The sequence below is a fragment of the Panthera uncia genome, chromosome F2 (genome assembly GCF_023721935.1).
Source record: "Panthera uncia isolate 11264 chromosome F2, Puncia_PCG_1.0, whole genome shotgun sequence".
NCBI lineage: Eukaryota > Metazoa > Chordata > Mammalia > Carnivora > Felidae > Panthera > Panthera uncia.
The window spans coordinates 962,122-977,497 of record NC_064812.1 but is presented as its reverse complement, the minus strand read 5'-3'; the positions used below and the strand labels follow the sequence as shown (position 1 = coordinate 977,497).

Below are 15,376 nucleotides of genomic sequence, written 5' to 3'. Positions count from 1 at the left end.
CCGAGGTCCAGCGTGTGTGTTCGCAGGCGCTTCTCCCTTGTTTGCTGAGCCCCGCGCCACCGTAGGCGCAGCCGCCTGTGGTTTATGCACTCCTGTCTCAAATTCGGGTCGTTTCCAGTCTGGGGCTGCTACGAACATCCGTGCGTGATTCTCCGTGTGGACCCAGGTTTTCATTTCTCTTGGGCAAGCACCCAGGGAAGAACGCCGGGGTCACGGTGAACTTACGCTCAAGGAACTGCAAGGAGGCGGCCGGGAGGGAGAGAGCATGCCTGGCCCCGCAGTCCGGCTTCAGAGGCCCCGGGGCCCAGCCGGGGTGGGGGGCGCAAAGGGGCAGCGGGACCAGGGAGGGGGAGGGGGCCGCCGCGGGGCGGTGGGGACCCGGGCGGGGGGGAGAGGGGGGCGTGGGGAGCGCAGCGGGGGTGGGGTTACGGGGTGGGAGGAGGGTCGGGGGTGCTGCGGAGGCGGGGTTACGGGGTAGGGGTAGAGGCGTGGGGACCGCAGCGGGGGCCTGGGAGGGAACGGGGTGCGGAAGGGGGGGTGGGAGCGCGGCGGGGGCGGAGGCAGGAGGCAGTAAGGCGGGCGGGGGCGGGGCGGCCGGGGGCGGGGCGGCCGGGAGGAGCTCTGGGCCTATCCGGATCGGGCGGGGCTTGGGCCGTAGATCCCGCCCCACGCCAGCGCCGCGGAGGCGCAAGGGAGGGGTATCACCACGCCCTCCCCACCCCCCCCCAGTTTCCAAGGCAACCGGGTTCAACAGTTTCTGCGCTGCCGGCGTCCGGAGGCCCCCGGGCGCCCACCTGTAGGCATGTGCGCCGCGGAGGTGGACCATCAAGTTGCCCAGAGATACCTGCTCAAGCGGCGGCTGGGGAAGGGGGTGAGCCCGGCACCTGCAGGGCGGGGGAAGGTCCAGTCGGAGGTCTGTTCCCTCCGACGCGGCCAGGGATCCCTGGGCTCACGTCCTGTTTCCTCCGTGGACTGGACGGTGGCTTGGGCAAGCCACCGAGCCCCTCGGGCCTCAGTTTCCTGTAGGGGGGGCTCTAACAGCGCCCACTGCAAGTGAACCTGTCGCCTGGCTCTAGGTCCACAGCGGCCTCAGGTCAGAGGGATCGTGGACAAACACTCCCCCCCCCCCGTCCCCCGTCCCCTGCTGCCAGCTGCCTCTCCTGGGCCCATAGAACACTAAGGAGGCCGGGCCCACCCACTCCAATCACTAAAGGCGATGGGTGGGTCCCAAGCCTGGCCCAGGAAGGGCCTGAGCGGGTAAATGGGCATGGAGCGAGCCACATGTGAGCGATTGTGCGTTTGTGTGTGACAGCATGTGGGATTGTGTACAAGAGTGTTTGTGAAGGTGTGTGGCTGGGTGGGTGGTATTGGGGAGAAGAGAAAGCACGTTCCAAACAGCACAGACAGCAGGTGCAAAGGCCCTGAGGTAAGAACTTGCTGGCTGTGGGGAAACAGCAGAGTTGATGTGAACTGGTTAAGAGTAACTACGGGAGGGCTGGGATCACCTGTGGCTTTGGGAAACTGCAGAGATTTCTGGGCATGACACGCAGTGGTAGCAGACATTGGTGCCGCTTTACAAGGCTCACCCTGCCTGCTGTGTAGAGGACAGACTGTAGTGTGGGCTAGGGAGGCCAGTTAAGAGGTTAGTGTAGCGATCCAGGCAAGAGATGGGGGAGAGGCAAGAGTCCCAGGTGGGGCAGCAAGAGGTCAGATTCTGATGAAGTTTGGAGGTGGAGCGAACAGGATTTGCTGATAGGCTGGATGCAGGGTGTGAAAGAGGGGAGAGGTGCCCAGAACAGGCTTTGGCTTGCACCCTGAATCTCCCTTTTGTAACCTTATTTCTTCCTGGAGCCTTGCTTCTCATCACCATCTTCTGGAAAACCTGGGGCGGGGGTGGGGGGGGGTGCTGCTGCAGCAGCCTTAGCAGCCCACAGCTGTGGGGACCTTGCCTGGAGCCATAGGCCCTCACCACACCCTCACTCCCTCCCCGGAGCCTCAGGCAGCCTGCTGGGCAGGGGAGGGCTGGACAGGAGGCTGGCCCCGTGCCCAGCAAGCTGACCACCGTCCTCGCAGGCCTACGGCATTGTGTGGAAGGCAGTGGATAGGAGGACTGGCGAAGTCGTGGCCATCAAGAAAATCTTCGATGCCTTTAGGGATAAGACGGACGCCCAGGTGAGTGGAGAGGAGGCGTGAGAAGGACAAGGGCAGGGGTGCGGGGGGGACCCCTTCTGCCTTGGTGCCTGGAAGCTCCAGTGTATTTCTGAAGCCGATTCACAGCAGGTCTCTATAATTGCTCAGACATGACCGGAACCTGTGGTCCAGCAGGTGTGGGTGACTTCTGTCAATCCCTGTGGATCCTTTCGAGAAATGAGCTTCCGGGGAGCCTGGGGGGCTCAGTTAGTTAAGCGTCTGACTCGTGATTCCCGCTCTGGTCATGATCTCACGATCTGTGAGACTGAGCCCAGCGTAGGGCTCTGCTAGCCTTGGAGACGGCTTACGATTGTCTTCCTCTGCACCTCTCCTGCTCACACAGGTGCTCTCTTTTTCTGTCTTTCCAAAAAAAAAAAAAGGAGGCGGGCTTCCTTCTCGCCCCATACTTAACGCTCAAATTTCTGTCTCCAGAGAACGTTCCGGGAAATCATGCTGCTCCAGGTGAGCAGCCCGGGCCACCTGGCAGCCCCTCCAGGTGCAGGTTCTCCCAGCAAGGTTGGGGGGAGACCCAGATCTGCGTCCCCCCCAAAGCACACAGCCCCTGGCTCTCTCCTCAGCAACTTGGGGACCATCCTAACATCATCCGCCTCCTGGACGTGATCCGGGCGGAGAACGACAGGGACATTTACCTGGTGTTTGAGTCTATGGGTAAGTGAGGCCTTCTCACCCTCCAGCCTCACCTCAGTCCTGGTCCAGGACCCTCCAGTGGCCCGGATCCCTTTACATGTCCCTCTGCGGCCGGGTCACCGCAGTGGTCAGTTGTCACCCAGAACAGTTTCTTGGTGTGGCTGGTGCGCATGGTCAGCGCCTGGGCCTGGCAGTGACCCCTGGAGCCCACCTCCATGAGGCTCTTGCTTTTTCCACTGTTTGCAACTGTTTTTCCTTTTTCTACCCATGTTCTAAAACAAAGCAACATGAGATAAAGTATTAAAAATCACCCCAGACACTGTTATTGCTGTGCTGACAAAGACAGAGCAGGCCTGAAGAAGCCTGCGAGAGCCACTGGGAAGCGTGTGTACCCAGGACAGGGTTAGGAACAGGACTCTGAGGGTGGCTGGTGCCACCTGGGGACCGCGACCGGGGGAGGGCTGAGCACCCCTACAAGGGTCAAAGGTGGGGCAGACTTGTCCAGTGTCCCCAGGCCCCCCAGACTGACCTGCGTGCTCCCCCAGACACTGACCTGAACGCCGTCATCTGTAAGGGCAGGCTGCTGAAGGACGTCCACAAGCGCTTCATCATGTACCAGCTCCTGCGGGCCACCAAGTTCATCCACTCAGGAGGCGTCATCCACCGGGACCAGAAGGTGCCACCCACAGTCCAGTCACGGCTGCCCCCCAGCGTGTGCACCCACCATTAGCCCTCAGCCCACCTCCTCTCCTGCAGCCGTCCAACATTCTCCTGGACGCCAGCTGCTTGGTGAAACTCTGTGACTTTGGTCTCGCCCGCCCTCTCGGGGGCCTCCCTGAGGGGCCTGAGGGCCCGGCCCTGACAGACTACGTGGCCACACGCTGGTACCGGGCTCCGGAGGTGCTGCTGTCCTCGAGCTGGTAACAGCGTCGCCCCCTCCCCCTGCAGTACCCCCTGTGTCTTCTCACCCAGCCAAGGCCCCGAGGCCTTCCTGTGCCCTCGCTTTGTGCCCTCACCGGCCCCCTCCTAGCACCCCAGGCCCTGCCCCTTTGAGTGTCTCTCCTCCTCCCTCCACATCTACCTCTGGGGTCCCCCCCCCCCAAGCCTCCACCCCTTCCTGCCCCAGGTACACCCCTGGGGTGGACATGTGGAGTCTGGGCTGCGTCCTGGGGGAGATGCTTCGGGGGAGACCCCTGTTCCCAGGCACATCTACACTCCACCAGCTGGAGCTGATCCTGGAGACCATCCCGCCTCCATCCAAGGAGGGTGAGTATGTGTCCAGGGGCCTGCTGGGCACCGGGGATCCCAAGGGTCAGAGCACACAGCTCTGGGGGCAAGCACATGATGGGCCAGGAGTGGTAGGGAGGAGTCTGGGGAAGAGGGGTGGGGAAGGTCCAAAGTTTCAGGAAAACCTGAAAGGGCAGGCCCCACACATAGTAGGCCCAGGGAGGAGCTGCTGGGGGCTTTGGGATAGCAACTGGACGGGTCTGCAAGGCGGGCAGGGCCTGGCCACAGGTCCTTGAGGGCCGAGCGATGCTCATAAAGGGTCCGGCTGAGCGGCTGAGGGATGGGGGCCGGGCAGGGGAGGTTGGGGGTTGGGGGAAGATGTGGAGGAAGGTAGGCTGCAGCAGAGGTAGGTAGCTTAGGTGGGGGTGGGGGTGTGTGGGGGGGTGGGGGGGTGGGGAGGGTCTGTCCTTGTTCCTGGGGGAGGGAGCAGAGCAAGAGAGGGGAAGGACCAGGTGGGGAAGTCGGGGAAGGGGTTCTTCCATGGAGGTGGGAGTGCCTGGATGTGGAGTGCATGCGTGGGGGTGTAAGTGTGCAAGGGCCAGCACACGGGTGGGGCACGAATCCAGATACTGAAGCCCTGCAGAGAGGCCACTCCATGGGGCGGGAAGAACGACTGGCCCCAGACCTCCCTGGGCCAGGCCCCCCTGACCACACACCACCTCTGTCCACCCTCCCTGCAGACCTCCTGGCTCTCAGCTCAAGCTTCAGCGCCTCAGTCCTGCCCTGCCTGGGGTCCCGGTGAGCGGGGCTGCTGAGGAGCCTGGCTGGCACTCCTCCTGTAAATTTGCTGGCCAGTCTGCCCGCCCAGACCCGGGCCCTGGCCTTCTGATGGCAGGCCCAAACCCAGCGAGTTGGAATTTCCAGCACCGCCCGGCTTGGCCTGGGGGCATGGGCAGGCCGGCGGGAACTGCGCGGGGCATGGAGAGCAAGGGACCTGAGGACGAGGCAGGGAGGGGTCGCCCATCAGTGCCATGCTGCCTGGGGGTGTCGTGTGGGGAGGGGAGATGCATGGAGGCAGTTAAGTGGCGCTGGGCAGAGGATGGGGAGGGGCCCGCCCTGGAAAGGGAACAATATGCAGGCACCTACAGGCCACGGCAGACGCTGGACGCCCTCCTGCCGCCAGACACCCCCCCGGAGGCCCTGGATCTCCTCAAGGGACTCCTGGTATTTGCCCCGAGCAAGCGGCTTAGCGCAGCGCAGGCGCTGCGGCACCCCTACGTGCAGAGGTAGGGGCGGGGTCCCCTGGCCCAGCTCCTGCTTTGCCCGTCTTGTCTTGGGTGTTGGGTCCCGGACCTGGGCTCGGCCGGAGAGGCCGGCTTGACCGCAGCCCGAGGCTGGCTCCCCGCAGGTTCCACTGCCCCGCTCGCGAGCAGACCCTGGATGCGGCTGTGCGGCTCCCGGTGCTCGAAGGAGTTCAGCTGTCAGCCCCTGAGTACCGCCGCCGCGTCTATCAGGTGCTCTGGTCCGCGACCACGATCTTCCCACACCCACGCTCACCCTCGAGTGCCCCCCCTCCCCCGCCTCAGCGACCCCCAGAACCCTCTACACCCGCGCCGTCCACCTCTGAGCGCCCCTCGCCTCCCGCAGATGATCCTGGAGCGCAGGGGCGGCGGCCCCGGCCCGAGAGGGAAGGGCCCGGGGGGGCACGCCCCCGGGGACGGAGCCCAGCGCCCTCCGGGCCCAGGCGCGCCTGCGGTCACCCAGAGCCGTCCCTCAGCTGTCCCCGGGCTCGCCCTCGCAGAAGCCCGGTGCCGTCGCCCAGAGCAGCCTGGGTCAGCAGTCCGCACACGGTGTGTGCCCTGCCCCCCCCCGGAGCGCGGCCCCTGACCCTTCTGGGTGGAGCCACCAAGGGTCCGCAGCGCCGGACTAACCCCGGGGGTTGGTCTTCAGACCCCACAGACGTTCCCTGCGGAGCCGAGAACCTTCCCCGGCCGAACGTGGTGCCCCTGCTCCAGCCCCCGCCCCCAGGGGGTCTCGGGAGGGCGGAAAGGCCCCCTGGGGTGACGGCACAGGCCCCCTCGGGCCACTCGTGGGTAGGTTGACCGGGGAGGGCCCCTCTCACTGTACTTCCGAGGGCGGCGCCCGGTTGGGCGGTGACCCTGTGACGCGCCCCCTCCCAGGTGAAGCCCAGCGTGAAGGGGGCGGCGCCCTCCCTGGCCTCTCAGGCCGCCGCCCGGGTGGCCGTCCAGGCCCTGATCCGGAGCGACTGGAATCCGGGCCGTGGGGTGAGGGCGAGCGGCCCCCCGACCGCTCCCCCAGCCCCCCGGCCCCGCCCCCTCGCGCGGCCCCCAGACTGTGTGCGGGTCCCTCGCGGGCTTCCTGCGGATGCGCGGCCCGAGCCCCGGCCGGGCCGGAGGATGTTCGGCGCCCCGGCCTGGCAGGGGGCGCAGGGCGCCGCGAGGGCCGCGCTCGGGGGCTATTCTCAAGCCTACGGTACCGTCTGCCATTCGGCGCTGGGCCGCTTGCTCCTGCTCCCGGGCCCCGCGCGTAAGCCGCCCTGCCAGCCCACGACCTAGCTCCTGTGCTCAGCCCGCGTCCCTCGCCCAGCCCTGGATCTGCCCCCGAGTGCCCCGTGCTGCCCACCCCCTCCTACCCACTCCCCCTTTTGCCTGCCCACACCCTTGAGTTCCAGGGAGCTTGTCCAGCCGTGTCTGGGGGAGTGGGAGAGGTCCCCACCCACCCCCAGCCACTTCCTCCAATAAAGTCGTGTTTGGCCACAGTCTACCTGTTCGTCTTTTGTCCTCAGTGAGGGACTCCCTCTGAGGCCACGGAGTCCACCCCCTTCGGAGGACCCAGATGTCTAGTAGAGTCTATGAGAAGCTGCGTGGCCCCCCTCTGCCCAGCACCCAGTGCTTTCCCTCTAGGCTCACATCACCAAAGGCTGGCCCCTGGGGGGGGGGCTCCTTGGGTCCAGCTTCCCGTCCTCTGTCCACAAATGCTCTGGGGACTGCGTGGTGCCCATCAGAGGGACCACGCTGTCCCCAGGGGTTCCTGGAAGGGCAGGGGCTTGTGCACCTGCTGCCTGGATGCAAGCCATCACACGACTGCATTTGTGACCCTGAGCCAGAGTAAAAGTGGAAGAGATGTTGGGGTGGTGCCCCGGGGTACAGCTCCTGACTGGCTGTTGTTGCTGACCCCAGCCACCTCTGTCACCAACAGTGACTGGCAGCTGGTTTGTCCTGGCGGGGGGTGGGTCCAGGGTGTGGGAGCTGAAGAGATCCAAGGGGCCTGGTGGGCACCTGTCTCATGGCTCCAGGGTGCCTGGCACCACACGTGACCCTGGGCAGGGGTTGGAACACAGGGGAGGCTGTTTTCCGGCTGCCTGGTGGGAGCTCCCAGTCTAAAGGGTGCGGCCTTTGCTGTGCTGGGGGCGGGGCTGCTCGTAGCAGGGGCTGTGAGCTCCTGGAAAAGCTAGGGGCCGCTGGGGGAGGCACAGGAGGGAAGGGCCAGGAGAGCTGGCCAGGCCGGGGGAGGGGGGGGGCACAAGAGAGACAGAAAGCAGAACAGGATTTGGGAGGAGGCCAAGAGGGGCTGCAAGGATAAATGCTCCGGTCCAGGCTCAGAGGTAAGCCAGCCACGGAGGGGGCAGCGTGTCGGGGTCCTAGAGCCCCCGGCTGATGGACAGGGGGGCGGATGAGGCCCTGGGAAGTGGCACGGCAGCCCAGAAAGGAGCAGGCGAGGCCCCAGGAAGCCCACCCCTGCGAACACAGACCTGGGGGCCCTGAGAGGTCCAGACATCTGGGCACCCAGCGCAGGGGAGGCTGGGAAGTGTGTGTGGGCTCGGTGACCTGGATCCCCCAGGGGCGCACCAGTGAGGGGCGCAGGGCTGGTGGGAGCGGGGAGCGGGAGTAGTGGGCTAAAGCAGGTTGGCCCTGAAGGGGAGCCAGTCACGATCACGGTCACGATCACGGTCACGGGAGAGGGCTGAGGTGGAAGGAGTCTTTCTTCGAGGTTAGGGGATGTGGCGAGAGGCGTTTGCGGTACAGGCGGGCAGGTGGGGGTCTTCCGTGGTCCCCACAGGGATGGGCGGTGGAGTCCAGAGGGACATCTGACAAGTTCACAGGACTAAAGTTTGCAACGTACAACTGGGCGATCATAGGTATTTAGGAACGTGTTGGAAAATCTTGTGTTTTATTGTTAACACCGAAATGTGCAGGGTCACATCTGAGATGTTATTCGGCACGAGGCAGAGGACGCACACAGGAGGCTGCCAGGGCGCCCCTTGGCAACAGGCCGGCACCAGGAGGGTGCAAGCGGACTTATCAGCAAGTGCGGCCAGGCCAAGGGCACTGCAGCGCATCTGCTTCCTGGGGGACCTCTTCCGCCTGGCCCAAAGTCCCTGCTGTCACCTCACCTGGCTAGTGGCTTTGGTAACCAGACTGAGCTGCTGAGGAGCAACTGTCCCCCCAGCCTCCCTCTCCTGCCACGTGGAGTCATAGTACTGCCTTTGCTCAGTGACCTCGTGTGTCCAGTCCTTCCCCGGTCTGAGTGACTGCCATTTTTTATACTTAAACCCCCAAAACTGTTGCACAAACACTAATTGCACAATGTTAAAACTTACAGCAGGGGTCTTCCTCAGCATTTGGTGCCAAAATGTGTCATTCCAAACGAGAGTCACTCTCCACAGGTGAAAAAGACACAAGAAAGGTCGGCAGGGAAACTCCGATCTCGTGGGTTGGTGACAAAGAAGAAAGGAGCCAGAACGGGGCGGACTTGGGGTCGGCTGGGACCTGAACCAGAACCCTCACCCGTGAGTACTGGCCCGGCACTCCACATCCAGCCCTTCTCGGGCCGGCCTCATCCACCTGAAGGGTTTTGTGCTGCAAAACTCAGAGCTCTTACCCCTCAGCAGGTGCTGGCTGGAGCACGGCCGGGATGTGGCCAGGCCCGCCTCGGTTCTCTTGGCAGGGCAATCTCTCAGGTCCTTTGCGCCCCCATCTGCCAGTGGCCCAGCAGACAGGACAGTGTCTCCTGAGGGACCGCCTTTGGGCCTGGCTCCACCCCCATCACGCGTCACCCACAAGCAGCTCTGTCCCCACAGGGAGAGGATGGGCGGCTACGAAAGGTACCAGGAGGCAGAGAGGGAGGCAGTGAGGAGAGCAAGCAGGGCAGGAAGTGAGACCTGAGCCACCTGTCTTGGTGGGGGGTGGGGGGGACACACCGGGCTCTGGGGAGGGGGGAGGCTGAGGGAGAGGGGCTGGGGCTGCCGGGAGCCAGCCGGGAAAGAAGGACCGCCAAGCAGCAGCAGCAGAGCGGGGAGGCAGTGAGCAGAGGGGAACCCTGAGACACGGAAGCCCTGAGACGTGAGGCCCCCAAAGAATCGGGGGCTGAGGTGCATAGATGGCCCCCCAAGAAGATGGGGGCCGAGGCAGAAAGAGGTGGGCCCCCCAAAAGGTGGGGGCCTAAGGCACAAAGAGATGAAGCCCTGAGGCGAATGAAGGTCTATAGGGGACCTGAAACTCAACCAGGGGGTGGAGGCAGAGGAATCTGAAGGGGGAGGCTCAGGGCACAGGGGCGGGCATGGAGCCGGAGGCGCAGGGCAGTGAGGGGCTGGAGCCCCAGAGGGGAGAGGCCAGAGGCAAAAGGCAGGCCCGCCGCTGGGTGAGCTCGGGGCGGAGCCAGGCTCAGGCTGTGCTCCGCGGGGGGCCCCGCCCCAGCCCCATCCCCCCCCCCCCCCGTGAGAGCAGGTGCTCTGCCTGGTGGGTGGCAGTGACGGCAGGCACCTGGACCTGGGCTGCTGCCGGGCCAGGAGACTCACTTCTTGCTTTTGAAGGTGCCCAGGATCTTGGGCATGAACTTGCCCACCTTGCTGTCCCTGGTGTCCTCCTCTGCAGGGGCCTCCCCTGCCCCCGTGCCCCCGGCCTCTTCCTTTTTGCAGAAGACCTCGAATCGGCTGTAGACGCGTTTCTCTTTGCGCATGCTCTCCATGCGACGCAGCAGCCGGTCGCGCTCCTCCGCGCTGGCGGGCATCGTGCGGCTCAGCCTGCCCTGTGTCCCCGGGCTGTCCGAGCGGAAGATGGCAGAACATTTGTCCTTGTCGGACATGTCCGGGGCCAGGCCGCCGGCAGCTGGTGAGCGGCCTAGTTCGGGACTGCTGTGAGCCAGGCCCGGGGCCGGGGCCCCGCGGTGCTTCTGGCCGTGGGCGCTGATCTGCTCCAGAATGGCTTTCGTGTCATCCCGCAGGTTGCTGCTGTACAAGGCATTGGCCGTGGCGGAGGTCATGCGCGCCCGCGGGCTCCGCTCGTCCCCGGCGGCAGCCTCGGCGCTATCACCCCTGCCCAGCGACGGCCGCCGGGGGCTCTCTGGCTGCCCGTTCTCCTGTGGCGCTGGGAAGCCGCCCTCATCCTCCGTGCGCCGCTCACCTTTGGGGCTCAGCAGCTGGCGGAGGCGCAGGGAGCCCTTGCGCAGGACTTCCATGGGGCCGCCGGCCGGCTCCTCCGCGGTCCCCGTCTTGGGAGACTCCCCGGAGAAGGTAAGGGTGAGGCTGCCTCTGCGCTCCGGCACGGGGGGCACGGGGGGCACGGGGCTGCCCCTGCGCTCCGGCAAGGGGGGCACGGGGCTGCCCCTGCGCTCTGGCACAGGAGGCACGGGGCTGCCCCTGCGCTCGGGATAGGCCGACGTGGGGCTCCCTTTCGGCTCAGGGTAGGCAGAGGTGGGGCTCCCTTTTGGCTCAGCGTGGGGCGCCTGGCGGGCGCCTCCCTCCAGCGGGGGGCTGTCCCGCCCTTGTGGGGAGGAGGAACGGCCCTGGGCAGAAAGGTAGCGAGAGGGCAGCCGATCAGTGCCGCTCCGGCCCAGCGTGTCTAGCAGCTGGGTGGCAGTGAGCGTGGCCGCTCCGGGCTGCCTCTCGGCCTCCTGATGCAGCCGCTGTGCGAAGGAGTCGCGCAGGTCCAGCAGGCAGCTCTCGAGGCTGCGGCGCTCGCTTCCTGCGCCACCCGGCGCCACCACCTCCTCCCGCCACGCCTGGGACACGACAGCCTTGCTGTGGCTGGCGACCGTGACCGGAGCCCCCGCCCCTCCGGCATCACGCGCCGGGCCCTTGTATTTCTCCAGGAGCTCGGCCACCTTGGCGGAGGTGGCGGAGCGCACGGCCTCGCCGCCGGGGCCCAGCGTCTCGCTGACCGTCTGCTCCTTGTGCAGCAGCTGCACCTTCTCGGCGGTGGCCGTCGTGGCCCCACCCGCGCCCTCGGCCTGCGAAGCGCTGAAGATCAGCGAGGAGCGCAGGCGCGAGCTGCGCTGCACCAGCGGGTTCAGGCGCGAGCGGAAGGAGTCCTGCTTGGCCAGGCCCGCCTCCTCCGGGCCGTCGCGCTCCGGGCCGTCGCCACCGCCCTTGGCCGGGAAGAGTGCGGGCCCGCGGGAGGCCGAGGGGAGCAGGTCCCCGGGGGCCACTCGTCCCCCGGGCACCAGAACATCGTCTTCGTAGGCCTCGGCCTCCATGGGTACCGGCAGGCCCTCGTCGGCCGCGTCCTCGCCATGGCAGCCGCTCAGATAGGAGGCCAAGCGCCAGTGCCGCAGCCCGGCCCGCCCCTCAGGGCCGCCCCTGCGCTCGGGCTCCGCGTCGGGCGCGGCCTCGGGGCCCAGCCTCGCCACCGCCTGGCACGGGAAGCGCTGGCCAAGGTTGGGGCGCGGGGCCCCGCCGGGTTCCAGGCCGCGGGGCCCGGGGCCCAAGGCCGGGTCCGAGCCGTGGCGCACCTCGCGCGACGCGCTGGACGGCACGTAGTCCAGCCGCTGGTGTCCGTCCGGGCCGAGCTCGGGGAAGCGTGGCCCGCCCCCCAGCGCGAGGTCGTCGTGGTCGCTGAAGCCGGGGCGGCCGGCGCGCAGCTTCTCGAACAGGCCCTGAGGGCGCGCCGGCGCCAGCTGCGGGTCCCACTGGTAATGCTGCTGGTAGAGCTGGTCGCGGTGGAAGTGACTGGTCTGGAAGCGGAAGTCGTCACCGTGGCTGAGGAACGTCTGCCGCGACACCTGCCGCGCGGCCGCGAAGTTCTCCACCGCGCCCGCGCCGTCGGCGGCCGCGTAGCTGTGCCGCTTGAAGGCGTCCATCTCCAGATGCCGGGCCTGGAAGAAGCCCCGCGGGCCCGCGAGCTCCCCGCCCGGTCCCGCCTCGGCGTCCAGCCGCCGCGACAGCGGCCGCAGCCCCGCGTGCGGCTCCAGGGCTCCCGCGGGCATCCGCGTGGGCTCCTCCCGGCGGAAGGCCGACAAGAAGTGGCGGTCGGGGTCGAGGAAGGAGGGGAAGCCCAGGCCCTCTTCCCGGGGCGGTGGGAACAGGAGGTGCGCTCGCTTAGAGAAGGAGAAAGGGGTCGGCGCCCCGGTCACCTGGCCGCCCATAAGGGGCCCGGCCCCCGCGTACGGAGCCAGGGCGTAAGCGTCCATGCGGGCCAGCGCCCCGGCCGAGGGCACCAGCGGCTCGGACTGCGCGAAAAGGATGCGGAACTCCTCATCGAAGCTGGAGACCAGCTCTCCTTGGAACACGTGCGCCAGGCTTCGGTGGATCTTCTCGAAGGACCACATAAAGCTGCGGGCGGGGCGGGGCGGGTCAGGGGCGGGGCCAAGCAGCCGCGAGGGCCGCAGAGCCCCCACCCGCGGCCCGCCCCGGAAGCGTGAAGCCTACCCGAACCCCGGGGCGGAGGCGCGTCAGGGGCTGCGGGACCCGGGCTCCTGCAGGGGAAGCCCTTAGGTGGGGAGGTGCTGGGGCCGCGGGGCCGGGCGCACCTGTAGCTCCCACTCATGACCACGGCGCAGTCCACCAGCAGGAACTTCTCCTTCACGTGGCCCTTGAAGGACTTCCCAGTGCGGCAGTAGTAGGTGGGGCCCGCCACAGTGCGCACACGCAAGAACTGGGGAGCGAGAGGCGTTAGGTCTGTGCGCGGGAGTCTCCCACCTCCCTCCCCGCCCCCTCTCTGCCACTCACATCCACGTGGTGCAGGTTGACACGGCACTTGTCGGCCATGTCTAGGAAGTGCTGCGCGTTCATCTCATCCAGGAGGATGTAGACCGGGACGCGGCGTGCCGCTGCCTCCAGCACTTCCCCAAGCAGGTCCACGTCGGTGAACATGTCCATCACCACGGCCACCACCTGCAGGGGTCGAGTTAGGGACAGAGGACAAACCCCTCTGCCGTCCCCACCATTCTCTGGCCATACCTGCATGGCCCGCACGGGGGCCTCTGGATCTCCCACAAACACTGCAAATTGTCCTCTAGCCCGTCCCAGAGGAGAGCAGGGACCCTGTCGGGGAACAGGGCTCAGGAGGAAAAGGCCTATCATGGGGGGCTGTGGGGCTGCTGGCAGGTGGGTGGCCCATGATGGCCGGATGAGGGCCTTCTAGGCAGGCACAGAGGGCCCACCTCCTTCTGGGAAGGGGCAAAGGCAAAGGAAACCCCTGCGACAGCCCCCGCCACCCCACCCCATAGATGGCAGAGCCCAGGCTCTAGTGCTGCCCGGGGTGCAGAGGGCAGTTGGGGTCTTTAGCTGCAGGACCTGTGGCCCCCACCTCCAAGATTTACCAGGCTTCCTTTGCTGTTTGCCACCTGTTTGGTGGGGGTAAGAAGCCCTCAGCTGGGTCAAAGTTAAAACTAGAGAGACTTTTCTGAACCATAAATCCAACCGGGAGACGTGCGCAGCCATCCCAGAGCCCCTGAGTTTCTGGACACTGGCCAGGACCACCGGCAAGCAAGCCTGTGCAGCATGCAGCCTGCAATAACCAGACCCTTGGTGACCCCAAAAGTTGTCAGCCAGGGAGCCCTCGCTGGTGCTTGAAGGCTGGAAAGGCGCGGCCAGCTACCCTGGCCTCACCCTTGCCCCCGAAGCTGGGCATGCTCATATTTCTTTCACCTGCACACTCCTGCTCATGCTTCAGGGTCCAGCTCGGGCTGCCCTGCCCCCACAGTCCACCCAGCCCATGACAGCGCACCTGCTGGGCTGAGCGGATCATCCTTCGAGCCTCATCCTTGATGCTGGGGCTGTCAGGCGGTGGCGGCTGCACCAGGGTGGTAACCTCAGTGCCCTGGAAGCCGAAGGTCAGGGGCCAGCCTAGGTCGAGTTCGGGCACTGCCTGGTCTGAGTTCAGGGGCCAGTAGGTGCCTGAGGAGCCATCCATGTCCACATTGGGAGGACTGCCTTCAGGGGGCTCTCGAGCGACATGCTGTGGGGGCCGCAGGTGACGGCTCACATGCTCCAGCTCCTCAGGGCACAGGAAGGCAGGTGCCCCCTCGGCCGCCAGGAAGCGGCTGTAGGCCTCTGGCCCGCCCTCAGCCAGGGCGTCCACCGCCAGGCGGTAGTACTCTTTGTAGTGAGGCGGCAGGTACCCGGGTGCCAGTGGGTTGTCCCCCTGCGAGGAGCTCTGGGAGCGACGGGCCATGTCGGGGCCAGCGGCCTGGGAGGGGTGGGGAGACACGTTACTGGGGCAGGGGCTCCGTGCCCGCCCCCCACCCCCCCAGCAGACACACGTTGTAGAAAAGGGCTGGTGGAGTGCAGGCCATACCTGCAGGCCTTCCAGACACGCCTGGACCCAGACTGCCACCCAGCTGGGGCAGCCAGCAGAGCAACCGGGCACAGGCCCGCCCCCGGCCCGGTCTCATGCTGTTCGGCGCTGGCTGGGCCCTTGCTCCGGCCAGGACCTCAGGAGTGCTTGCGGCCTGGTTTCCCCGCAGGGGTTCCGGCTGCACGCAGACCCCGCTCGGGGTTATTTTACGAACTCTGTGACCCAGGCACCTCTTTGTGGGCCCTTCCTCCATGGAAGAAAATCAGTATTTTATGATTGTTGTTATAAGGAAAACACGATCCAGACCGGATTCTTTATTATAGTCACTTTTTCCTTCTGCCTTTGGCATTAATGTATTTTTGTGGGCCTCTGGCATTGTGTGTACCGACCAGTCGGGTGGCCCCCCCGCCTGTCTGTCCGCAGTGCAGGGGGCTGAGAGGGGACCCAGGGCCACTCACTGCCTCTCTGGCTCATTATCTCCACTGGAAAATGCAGCTGTCAGGGTCGACCTGATACCACACCCGGCCCAACATGAGCTCAGCACACAAACTTGTCACTACTTTTGTCCCAGGACCCGGCGTGAAGCTCAAGAACTTCCTATGGGGGACCCCATCCTATGGGTCACCGTGAGCCCCACAGCCCATTCACGGACTTCACAGCCCTTCCAACTCTGACCCCTGCCCACCGGGACCACTTGCTTCCCTCTGGCCCACCCCTCCACTGTTTTTAGCCACTATTTATTTCCAGATAAAATCTCCCGAGCGCCCCCCCCCCCC

General features: G+C 66.1%; 2 protein-coding genes across 3 annotated transcripts; one reads left to right on the top strand and one right to left on the bottom strand.

The window, feature by feature from the left end:
• Nucleotides 1-676: 676 nt before the first annotated feature.
• MAPK15 (mitogen-activated protein kinase 15) lies at nucleotides 677-6,839 on the top strand. 2 transcript variants are annotated; one of them, XM_049632803.1, is made up of 13 exons: nucleotides 682-871; nucleotides 2,074-2,172; nucleotides 2,623-2,652; nucleotides 2,769-2,859; nucleotides 3,384-3,514; nucleotides 3,595-3,758; nucleotides 3,965-4,104; nucleotides 4,806-4,863; nucleotides 5,214-5,351; nucleotides 5,474-5,579; nucleotides 5,713-5,915; nucleotides 6,016-6,158; nucleotides 6,246-6,839. In XM_049632803.1, the coding sequence occupies exons 1-13, from the start codon at nucleotides 803-805 to the stop codon at nucleotides 6,614-6,616; spliced, it is 1,743 nt and encodes a 580-aa protein (XP_049488760.1). In that variant the 5' UTR covers nucleotides 682-802; the 3' UTR covers nucleotides 6,617-6,839. The 2 variants fall into 2 exon arrangements, with proteins under 2 accessions (XP_049488761.1, XP_049488760.1); XM_049632804.1 differs by lacking the exon at nucleotides 6,016-6,158 and having other exon boundaries at nucleotides 677-871; nucleotides 6,246-6,335.
• Nucleotides 6,840-9,792: 2,953 nt separating this feature from the next.
• On the bottom strand, nucleotides 9,793-14,745 carry FAM83H (family with sequence similarity 83 member H). Its single transcript, XM_049632802.1, has 5 exons — nucleotides 14,601-14,745; nucleotides 14,031-14,492; nucleotides 13,031-13,195; nucleotides 12,832-12,956; nucleotides 9,793-12,634 (listed from the first exon to the last, which is right to left on the bottom strand). Exons 2-5 carry the CDS (start codon nucleotides 14,475-14,477, stop codon nucleotides 9,880-9,882), a joined length of 3,492 nt encoding a protein of 1,163 aa, XP_049488759.1. The 5' UTR covers nucleotides 14,478-14,492; nucleotides 14,601-14,745; the 3' UTR covers nucleotides 9,793-9,879.
• Between the last annotated feature and the right edge of the window lie 631 nt (nucleotides 14,746-15,376).